General features: G+C 32.7%; 1 protein-coding gene across 2 annotated transcripts; it reads right to left on the bottom strand.

Annotated features, from left to right (window-relative positions):
• Window positions 1–1,508: 1,508 nt before the first annotated feature.
• Window positions 1,509–5,571, bottom strand: LOC110794973 (methylenetetrahydrofolate reductase (NADH) 1). Of its 2 annotated transcripts, XM_021999947.2 has the most exons (6): window positions 5,111–5,569; window positions 4,868–4,928; window positions 4,605–4,687; window positions 3,795–3,968; window positions 3,514–3,687; window positions 1,512–1,856 (listed from the first exon to the last, which is right to left on the bottom strand). In XM_021999947.2, exons 1-6 carry the CDS (start codon window positions 5,510–5,512, stop codon window positions 1,719–1,721), a joined length of 1,032 nt encoding a protein of 343 aa, XP_021855639.2. In that variant the 5' UTR covers window positions 5,513–5,569; the 3' UTR covers window positions 1,512–1,718. The 2 variants fall into 2 exon arrangements, with proteins under 2 accessions (XP_056697208.1, XP_021855639.2); XM_056841230.1 differs by lacking the exon at window positions 3,795–3,968 and having other exon boundaries at window positions 1,509–1,856; window positions 5,111–5,571.
• Window positions 5,572–11,803: the final 6,232 nt, after the last annotated feature.

Raw genomic sequence — 11,803 nt, 5'->3', positions numbered from 1 at the left:
TACGATGCTCAAGTTATTTGATTATTCTGCAATTTGTTGATAAAGTTCTTCAATTCTACCCAAGTTGTTCTAATATTTTCCCCCTTTTCAATTAAGAACTACAATTTGTAGGTTGCAATTTTGGCAAATCTTAAACTTGAGAAGTCGTGATTTTTCTTATTTGTAATACTCTGATTGCTATAATCTATTTTGATTCATATAAAAATGGTGGAAACTTAAGAAATTCGAATCAAAAATATTTTTATGGTTACGTACTTGTTGTGTTTCCTCGTTTTTGGTGGATTGTCTTTGGGTTATTGATGGGGTTGTTGGCGAGATGAGGGGCAATGATGAAGCGTGGGTGTTTGGTTGTGCGTGGTTGATAATGGGCAGTGGTGGTTTGTGGATGTTGGGGTGTTGCTGGCCTTGCTGCGAGGCTGTGCATGGGGGCCTTTGTAGAGAGAAAGGGGTAGTGGAGGGAGAGAATGGTAGAGTTTTTAATAAATTTAAATTTAAATTTAAATTAGCGTAATTAGAGTGTGACACATAGCATGTTTAACCTGAGAACAAAAAAAAATTAACCTGCTATTTAGATTGTAGGTAAAATACCATGTTGTGAGAAGATACCTACTAATTAAACGTTGGATTATTCCTCATAACTCAAAGGTGAGACTATTTATAGAAGAATGGGTAAATGGTGGATTCACTACTACAAAAACACCTTTGCGAGTCGCCTCTAAATTGCCTTTAGTGTCGCCTATGGCCTGAAGGAATAATAATTTAATCCACTGGTTTATAAATGATTATAATCATTTATAAATAATTTATCCATCAATTATTAATAATGTTAAAATAATCATTTATAATATTATCAATCAATTATTAATAATGTTAAAATAATCATTTATAATCATTTATAAATAATTTATCCATCAATTATTAATAATGTTAAAATAATTATTTATAATATTATCAATTATTCCTCATAACTCAAAGGTGAGACTATTTATGGCCTCTAAATAATTTATCCATTAATTTATTTATTTTTCCAAATTTTCAAAAAAAAATGATGGATAAATTATTTATAAATGATTATTTTAACATTATTAATAATTTTGAAGGAATAAGTTTTATTGAATTAAAAAAAATTATGACTAAAAAATAGATATTGGTATAACTTTTAAACACTTTTAGTCAAGTTTTACTCCGACATGGAGTACAATATTTATTGTACACCACATATAAATAAGATTTTTTTTGATTCAAAAATACTAAGTTTAATATTACGCTGACAGAATCGCATGGAATCTTTTTCATTTCATTTTTTTTCTTGTGTTAAAGATCCTTAAATTGTCAACCAGTAATAGTTAAGGCTCTGTTCTGTTCGAGTTATTTTGACTTATTTCAGATAAAATTATTTTTCAGTTAAGTTCAGATAATAGAAGTTCAGTTAAGTTCAGATAATATAATTTCAGAAAAATAAGTTTTTTCCAGATATTTTAACACACAAATAAGTTTATTTCAGTCAAAATAATTTTTTCGGATAAAATAAGTTTAAATAAGTTAAGAAAAGTTCATATAAATTCAAACAAAATAAGTTGAACAGAACGGAGCCTAAGTACATCATTTGTTTTACATTCAAGAAATAAATATTGTTGGTAGGGGAAGAATAAGAAAAGTTTTAATGACAGTTATATTAATTAAAGGATCAAAGCAGCTTATGAAGACGATCTATAATGCTACAAATACAGAGTTTTCTGGACCTCTACATCTTCAGAGTCCATCCTCGCCGAGGTGGGAATGCTCACTGGCGCATCTTGAGGAGTAAGCTGCGATATTGGCGTTGGAATTGTGGACTCTTCAATCAATCCAAGATTCTACAATAATTATAGAGAAGAAAATTAGAGTCTGGATCCTCTAGAGTTTCAATAAAATCCTACAAAGTAAAGTTGTATCTAAACCATACATTTTCAAATCAATGACTCATATTAGTGGGAAGGGGAAATCAGGGAGGATATTGTTGAGAAAAAATAGGGGGAATTTTCGAAAGATAATATACGAGACATTGATTTTTCATTCAATGGTTGATAATGCTCAAACTCTACCTTGTAGAGTTATTTTAGAACTCTAGAATCCAAAACCAGAAAATTATTTATAAATTAACATATATACACGTACAAATATTTAGGCCGTTAAATACTGATCCGATCCTATCGACGAAATCCTATAAATATGACTATAAAAACAATGTTTATGCATCTCTTCTCTATTGCATAAGGAAATTCTTGAAGTCATTATCATAAATGATTTTTTGGTATCCTAAATATAAAGGAAATCAGTAAATCAAATTTAACACAGTCGATAAAAAGTCAAAAATAAAAAAAGATAAAGTCACACTCGATCAAATATTTAACACAGCTAAATATACTCCATATTAATCACATAATTTAGTTTTAAATTTCCTTTCAAGTACTTTATTATGCCACATTTTGACATTGTCACGTCATAATAAATCATACTCCCTCCGTTCCGGAATATTTGACCTGTTTTCCTTATCGGGCCGTCCCTTAATACTTGAACTGTTTCTAAAAATGGAAATATTCTAACAATATTATATTATTTCTCACTCCACCCCTATTAACCCACCTACCCCCTACTCCATACAAAAAATAATTAAAAATTCAACCCTTACTCGATCTCCCCCAACCCCACCCCTTTACACATTTCCCACTAACTACATTAAAATAATACCCACTATCAACTACTACCTATTAAATTAAATAAGTCAATTTAAGTCCCTTAAACTCTGTGCCGGTCAAATCGGGTCGAGTATTCCGGGACGGAGGAAGTATTGTAGTACATATTTTTAAACAAAATTCAATCAAACGCACATAATAAAAATCCATCCTCCAATGTTTTTGATGTCTACTTTTTCTTTAGAGAAGCTTTCTGAATAGTTTTTTCTGAAAATGATGATTAGGTATACCCGGGAGCACCGTGCATTCAAGGGTATTTTTATGCCTATTAGTGGTCCCATCAACATTTTCTCCTCACATGTAAAGAGAAAATGTAAGAGGGTGTACGGTGCACCCGGGTGCATGTAATATGTTCTAAGTTTTTTCTACTTAATTACGTAATTTGCTTTCTTATATATTTTCGCACGCGTGCAAGACTAGTTTAATTCATATGGGCACAATGACTCTGCACAAAACATTATCCGATTAGAATGGATCGGTAACCGACCAATGACCTTAATTGACAGACTGTTAAGATCTGACCTATGAAACATCACGTGTGAGAGTCCCACATTGACAAAAGAGAAGAGAATTAATCACTTAATAAGGCCAAGGGACTACTCCCCTTATTGCAATATGGTTTTAAGGTGGAACCTCCTACGATCTTGTTAAGAGGACTCTCTTTCTTGGTGACGGGTGCGGCCCAGGCCCGTATTTAACACAGACTTATGTGGCTGCGTTACGTACAACCAAGCAGTTGATTATATAAAAGAGGGAGGGTGTATGAGAAGTAATTAACCATCAATATTCTCAATGAAGACTCCTCCTTATTCAAGGTATAAAGATGTAGGTGTTTGACTCCACTGCCCAAAATCTTCTTGCACATTTTTGTTCCGAGACGAATACCGTAGGCTCTCACTGCATCTTCGTTGTCCTTGATTCGCTCCAATGCATCACTGATCTCTTCAGGAATCTGTACCAACATTTTTTTAAGCCAAAAACACATACACAAGTTAGTTATATTACTGGTAGGCTCGTAGTATACAACATATAGTCTAATAGAAAAGTAAATACAAGTACCTTTGTTTTGCATAAACCAGTCATTCGTAAAAATCCTTTATAGTCTATGATGGGATAAATTCCAGGAACAATTGGACAAGTGATTCCAATTTGGCGGCAATCTTTAACAAATTTGAGAAAAATATCCGTATCAAAAAATAGCTGCGTCACTATAAGATCAGCACCCGCATCGACCTAAGCCATTCGTGGAAATCCCCTGTTATTTTTTTTTATTTTTTTTTTTGACATAAGCCGACTAAACAACATTACGAAAGAGTAGAAAAGTAAATTAAATTCCGTGGAAATCCACTATTAGGGCGAGCATAAACGCAGTAAAGATCGACGTATTTACCAAGATGACTATTTTTAAATTTTAAGAAGTAAACAAACCCAAATTAGACCGGTTTCTATGAATAAATAAAAAAACCAAATCATATAGGTTTAATGAGAGTTACCTCAAAGTCAAAATAGTCATTTTAGTAAATACTTTGGTAAATAAATTTTAAAAACGGTCACTTTGGTAAATAAAATTGTCAAATTAGTCCATTTGATACATGTGTTATATGGAATATACTTTATATATATATGATAGTGTCATAATTTAAGATCTTTTATCAAATAACAATTTTATTTATCAAAATGACTATTTTATATCTTGTTTTGTAGGGGTGTAAATTAAATAACTAAATTGGACTTTGTCAAGTCTAAATCTGATCGAAAGTTTTTCATTATCGATCAAATCCTACAAATTTAGTCCAGTTGCATGTCCATTACTAAATTGGTGTATGTAGCACATTAATTTGGACAAAGGTAGATTGGATATATGATTACCTTTCTCTTCAAGTAAGCCAAATCACTAGCATATGCTTCGGGACTCGCCACACCATCGGGTCCAAAAACACTAGGATGTGCCTCTGAATTATTTTAAAACATATAACAATAAATCAGATAATATATGATCATGTAGATAATTTCACCCCATTTAAATCGCGTAAATTGTGTTGTATTCTTAAATAAACAACTTCAAATTTGTACCAAAATGTGAATTACAAAAAAATGTGCAAAATTAAATCAAGGAATGTTGCAAAACTTACCTGGATAACCAGAAACAGCAATACCAAAGTAATCCCCATATTTGCTCCTCATATGCTTAACCTGAGAAAACTTAACCATTCATCAAATCTGAATCTGATCTATTACTCCGTACGTATGGAAACAAAACCCTTAATCATATTTTATGTCTTTAGATAATTTGGTAATGAGAGAAGATTATCCTAACTTTTGCTTTTGCTTTTGCTTTTGCTTTTGCGTCGGATCAGAGAAAAAAGAAAACATACGAGATCGAGGGCGCAAGAAAATCCGCCTTCAACAGGAACAAATTGATCCTCTCCAGGAGGAGGATCACCGCGAAGAGCAAGAACATTTTGCAAACCATTAGACTTGATAGTATCAAGAGCAATATCAATCTTTTCAACAGGCATATTAGCACATGTAATGTGCATCATAGCTTCAACACAAACACTATTTTGCATACGGTTGGCTATTTCCATGGTTACATTAGCAGTAGGAGTACTCCAAGTAATGTCACAAAAACAAGGTGCATGAACCTGAACCACCATTCTCTCCATTGTTTCCAACAGATTTTCAACACCATTCTCGGTTTTTGGAGCAAAATATTCGAAAGAGAAGAGGCTTTTGTTCTCTGCTTCTGCTGCCTTGATCTTGTCTATCACCTTCATTTTATTTTTATTTTTATTTTTATTTTTATTTTTGTAAAAACCAGAATAAGAGAGGAGCTGAGATGATCAATGTTATATATAAATGTTATAATTGTATCGTTAATTATTATTATTATTATTTTGTGTTGACTATATAATTAATAAAATAGTACTTGGAGTATTGAATAATTGCAAGGAATCTTAGCAAAAACTCAACGTAGTAAATTGGCACTCTAGCTTGGCATTAGTTGGCAAAGATTGCAAAGTCAATTTAAAATTGTATTCAAATAATCCATCTACATTTCTTATACGTATACGCAAACAACATTGCTAACACTTGTACTTAAATAATAGAGATGATAGATGTTGGTAAAGATTGATGATAAATCACATGTTGGAATATCTCTCCCACGTTTGTAATTTGTAATTTGTAATTTGTAATGCTCTTGTGACTCATTCGCATTGAGTTATAAAAAAGTAGAAACTACGAGTACAATTTAAGAGATCTTCTCCATGACAGCGTATACAGAGTTGCATGTGTGGACCTCATCAACTTCTTTGGAGTCCAGCTCTCCGGAGAGGAAGCGCTATATACTGCAAAATATAAATCAATCTAACATATCACAATTAAGCAATTAGTTAATTTACGAAAGAGGGTTCTTGTATTACTTAAAGCTACCAGCCTACCATCCAAATTGCTAGACCCTTCATATATTAGGGTGATGATAAAGGTCGCAAGTTGCGATAACATTTAGTTGTCACAATCTTACGTGTTGTGATTTAATTGGTGCATATAGGCGCTACGTATACTATGTGTCATCAGAATATTTTTACTACGGAGTATCAATTCAATATTTTTACTATAAAAATATGTAAATAACGTAACCGATATAAATAAGGAAACAAATTAGAATATTAAGATTTTTCTAACTTTTTTGAAACATGTATAATAGATCGATTATATAATTTAAATATTTTAGTTTTCAATTTAAATTATGACACGTAAGCATTGTCATGTCATCATTATGACAAGGCTTAAAGGTCGCATGTTACGACCTTTATCATTTTCGCATATATTATTCATGGTATACATGCAGATGCAGGTGTTCGGTTCCCAAATGTGTGCCATAGGCTTGATCATCGTTGTCCTTAATCGGCTCTAATGCTCTATGCATTGGTGATATCTTGAGGAATTTACAACATATATGATATATGTACTGCAAGTTAGGTTAAAGCATGAAACCTTCAAATATACTCTAAGAGTCAATTGTCTAATTATATAACAGAGAAGTAAACTAGCTTTATTTTACGTAAACTAGTGATCATTCCTAGAAATCTTTTGTAGCTATTGATGGGCATAATGCCAGGAAAGTAGAATTGGACAATTGATTCCAATTTCACGGCAAGTAAATTAATTAACAAACTTGAGAAAAACGTACATGTATCATAAAACAACTGTGGGAACGATAAGATTAGCACCTGTATCAACCTAAGCCATTTACAGATCGAAACAACCAGTACGTGTAACTGTAAGCGCAAGGTGGTCAATATATCATAGAAACCATCACTTCCACTAATCACATGTAAAACTACATACTAATTCTTAAACTGGCCTGGAAATTTATACTCTATTTTGTATGAATTACGTATGACTCCCAGACCCAACTTACTTACCTTGTTCAAATTACATACCCCATCTATTTATGCGTACTATAGCTTAATTTGTAATTATCTTAATTTTGCTAGCCTAACACAAACGACCTCTAACCAATAGGCTAACACAAGCTTAAGGTCATGGACTCATGGTGGACACACGTACAAACTCTAACCATTAGGCTGACACAAATTTCGTATTTCACTATGCATGAAGAGGGATAGGAATTATTCGTACTCCATCCATTCTAGAATATTCGCAACACTTGCCTTTTTGGACCGTTTCGAAATATTTGCAATACTTTTTTTTTAAAAAGGGTACACACTTGTTTTATTATTTCTCTCTCTCCAATGGCCCCCATAAATATTTAATAAGTTGTGCAACAATAATAATGAAAAATATGACATCAGATGGGTGCTCTTCCATCCACACCCTCACATCACTAAATGAAATCCCGTCAAAAAGAAAAAAAAAATTATGAAAAAAATGACACCCCAAACTCCCCCATTCACCAACAAATATAAAAGACTCATTGTTCTTGTAAAACAATAGAAAAAATATCCCAATTTATCCACTTGCAACTTACAAAGTAGTTTATTTATTTCCTTAAATATTCAACTCTGCTCCTAAAACTATTGATCAACTATTGCGAGTATTGATTATTTTGGGGACATATTACCAAAATAGAATTGTGTTCTATCAACTATTGCGAGTATTGATTATTTTTGGGACATATTACCAAAATAGAATTGTGTTCTATTGTCATATTAACGAAGTACTCCCGTAGTATCATGATTCTTCGATTCTTTTGTAGTTGCATGCAAACTTTGCTTTACAATCTCCAATGTACAACTTTGATGAAATTGTTTCAGGGTATTAAAATGTTTATGAGGGGCCCGAGCATTTCTCATTTGTTCTTTGCTGATGATGCGATTATTTTTTTCCAAAGCTACAGACCCAGCTTGTGGAAATATTTTGTCAATATTTGGATGCTTCTGTAGTATTTCAGGTCAGCAACTGAATTTACAAAAATCCTTTGTAAAATTTAGCCCTAACACATATTCCGAGGATTGGGAAAGGTTTAACCTGGTTTTGAGTTTGCCTAAGGTGAACCAATTTCAACCTCATTTAGGGGTTCCTATAGATGTTACTGGAAAGAAGAGCCCGCATTTTCATTTCCTTATTGATGGAGTAGCTCATCTTTTAACGTCTTGGAATGTCATCTCTTTGTCACAACAACAGACACTAATTCTTATCAACTTTGTGGTTGTTTCAACGGTTTCTCATATTCTGAATTAATTGTTTGGAAATTCCACAGAGCATAGCGAATAAGATTGACTCATTGATTGCTGGTTTTTTCTGGGCCGGGCAAAACATGGTGTAAAAGGCATGGATTGGGTTTGAAAAGGAATTCTCCATTTTCCTAAAGGAATGGGTGGTTTGGGTGTTAGGAAAATTTCTACTATTAACAATGCTTTCTTAATGAAGCAGGCCTGGAGGCTTGATAATAATCCCCAACTTTTACTTGCTAAACTTTATAATGCTCAGGGAGTTTCGCCTATGGAAACATGTAAAACTGTTACATTACAAGGTAATTATTCTTGGGGCTATAGGGGAATTAGGAAAGCAGATAATTTGCTAGTTAATATATGGTTGCGCTTGGAAAGTTGGTTCAGACTCAAGAATAATTGTTGGGTAAGATAAATGGGTGGAAGGAAGAATATATGTTTTCTCCTCTAATGTTCGACTTTCTGAAGCAATGTCTTGGAAGGTTAGTAATTTTTTGGCTCCTGAATTCACTGGTTAGGATTCTAGGAAAGTTTAGAACAACTTTGAGGCCAAGGATGCTCGGAGTATTCTCTCTACAGAACTTTCTGACTCGCCAGAATTGGATTTCCTTTACTGGCCTCATCATATGTCAGGAAAGTTTACAATAAAGAATGGTTATGCTTATCTTCAACAACTAGAGCAGGATGACCAACTGAATTTACATCATGATTTCTACAGACTTCTCTGGTCTCTTAACCTTCCTCCGAAGTGGAAAATTTTCATCTGGAAATTGATGGTAGGGATGATTTCTATCAAGTCAAATTTAAGTTCCCGAGGTATCTTAGTTGATGATACTTGTCCAATGTGTGGATTGGTAGAAGAGAACTTACAACACTTGTTTAGACTATGTCCGTTAGCTCAACAAGTTTTGAAGAATGGAATGTTGGATATCCATTCAAATTTTAATGAGAATCTTTATTTTCGAGATTGGTTTCTCTACTATATCCGGTTATTTATCAGCCTGGATGAAAGACAAGGTCAAAGACTCCCATATTTTATCGCAACCTCATGGGGCCTTTGGATCACAAGGAACAACACAGTTTTTCGTGCTCATATAGGAAATATGGGAATGGTTTTTTCTCATATTCGGGTTGCAATCCATCAATTTCAGGTTTGTTTAACGGGTACGGAATCACCAGATTTACTTTCTCCACAGCAGGCTTATCCTACTGGTTTTTTGCGTGTTAATATTGGCAGAACAGATGAAGGTCAGACAAAGTTCCGTTTACAGGTGGATGAAGCCTGGAAGAAGAGGTGTCGTAGAGCAGGCATGGGTTGGGCCCTGTCTTTAGCTGCAAATCAGTGGGATTTCGATATGGGAAACGTTGCAGTTGGAATGACTATTTCAACCTCGCATGCTGAGGCTCTTGCTTGTTTATATGGAATGGAATGAGCTCTTTCTCGTTCAACTTCCTCCATCTTCGTACTCACGGAGGGGTTAAGTGCACCAAACTCATGGAGGCCACTCAGACATTAGTCAGGCTTGGACAATCTCCAAACTCCTTCACGGGGGGAAATTGATTCACAAATGCATCGTATACAAGGTGGAGAAAGCGCATGTACACCAAACTCACACACGTGCCAAGTCTGTTGTTATAGACGGGATCGTTTCTACTCTGCACCCATTAGACCCTGATTAGATTTCTTTTTTTCTGTCTTTTCTTTTTAATTTTGTTATGTAGTGCTTTTTCTGTTTCTTGTTCACTTTTCCTATGTCAAAAAAAAAAATGATGAAAACGCTAATTCTATAGTCGGAGGGGTTAAGTGCTAACTGTCAAATAAATTATATATCCTTCCGAAACACTAATTAACAATGTGGACATGACCTAGTAGTTAAGATTGAGGATTTGTATACGATATGTCCCACGTTCGAATCCTCCGCCTCATTTGTAAAATTTATAATAATTGTTCTCGAGGCTTATTCGCAAATTCACACCAAAAAAACCTAATTAAAGAAGAATATTTTACTAGTTGTGCGCAATAATAGTTGTAACAAAAACATATTAGTATTGTAGACTTAATACGTACGATTATACGATGTACAATCCTGTCAAAAAGAATACTTTCTTTTTTGGTAAAGATAAACACTAGAGTATCTACTAGGCCGCTTTCTTAGCTTAAGAGGCTAGAGAGTGAGCCCTAGCCAAAAAAAGACTTAAATATAATTATTTTCAAAATTATAGAATATGTTATTCCAGCCAGGGGCGAAGTCAGACGTGGTTGTCAAGGGGGGCCAGGCAGGCCTTTTAGATAAGTTTTTGTTCTACTTTTTTTAGTTGTATATTTTTCGTGTAAATATATAACCATCATTAAAAATATAGATTATGCAAAAGTTTAAAGTAGTAAAAGATGATATTTTTTCATCATGAATTCATGATAGACAACTAGGTTGAAATTTTGGAAATCCTGTATTAATAATAAATTAATACAAAACTTAGAAGTGGTTAATTAGGACTCTTCCGATATACAAGTAATATTTATTTCTCCATCTATATAATATACTAAAAGAGAGGAAATCAATGTGGTGATGACAAATGTCACTCATTGATTGACCTCTCTTTTAATTTTAAAAAATAATTATTAGTCTAAATTTATTTTGTCTTATTGAGAAAAAATTAGAGAGGAGATTATTGATTTAAAACTGAAAGGTTTTTTGAATATTACATTCTTAAAGATTCATATATTATGCTAAATATTTTTTCCTAAACCTAAAAAAAAACTGATTATATTGTTATTTAATTAAAAAAATATTCATGTCATTATATTATTTTGACTTAGCTATGTAAAATATATGGACATATATTTATGCACGTAATCAGAAGCTTAATTAATTATTGCACGAATGTTTCGATTATCTACGCTATTATATATATCACGTAATAAATTATGGAAATTAACTTGCAAAGAAGAAAATGCTAATATGTTACTTGGTTACTTAAGCTGTGAAATTAGAAATTACAATATTGGCGAATAATTTTTTTTATTAATGTCGTTTATCATATATAATAAGAAAATACAATGGTCTCCAATATAATTAATATAAGTGATACGAGTGCAGTAATCGAATTATGTCATAGTCATATATACATAATAGATTTTTGGTGTAGTATTCGTATATGGTGAATTATGATCAATGTTAATCATCTACTATTAACCATCTCAACATGCATATTTAATTAGGGCATTTATATGCGTAAATTTGCAATCATGAAATACATTGCCAATAGTATGTGTAATTAAGATATTTTTTTCACATAAGCTAAGTTTATAACTAATATCAAACTATATAAAAAGTAAAATATTTCCTAAAATGATAATTTATATTGCCG

This window comes from Spinacia oleracea, chromosome 3 (assembly GCF_020520425.1).
Source record: "Spinacia oleracea cultivar Varoflay chromosome 3, BTI_SOV_V1, whole genome shotgun sequence".
Lineage (NCBI taxonomy): Eukaryota > Viridiplantae > Streptophyta > Magnoliopsida > Caryophyllales > Amaranthaceae > Spinacia > Spinacia oleracea.
This window is presented reverse-complemented; position numbering and strand designations above follow the sequence as displayed.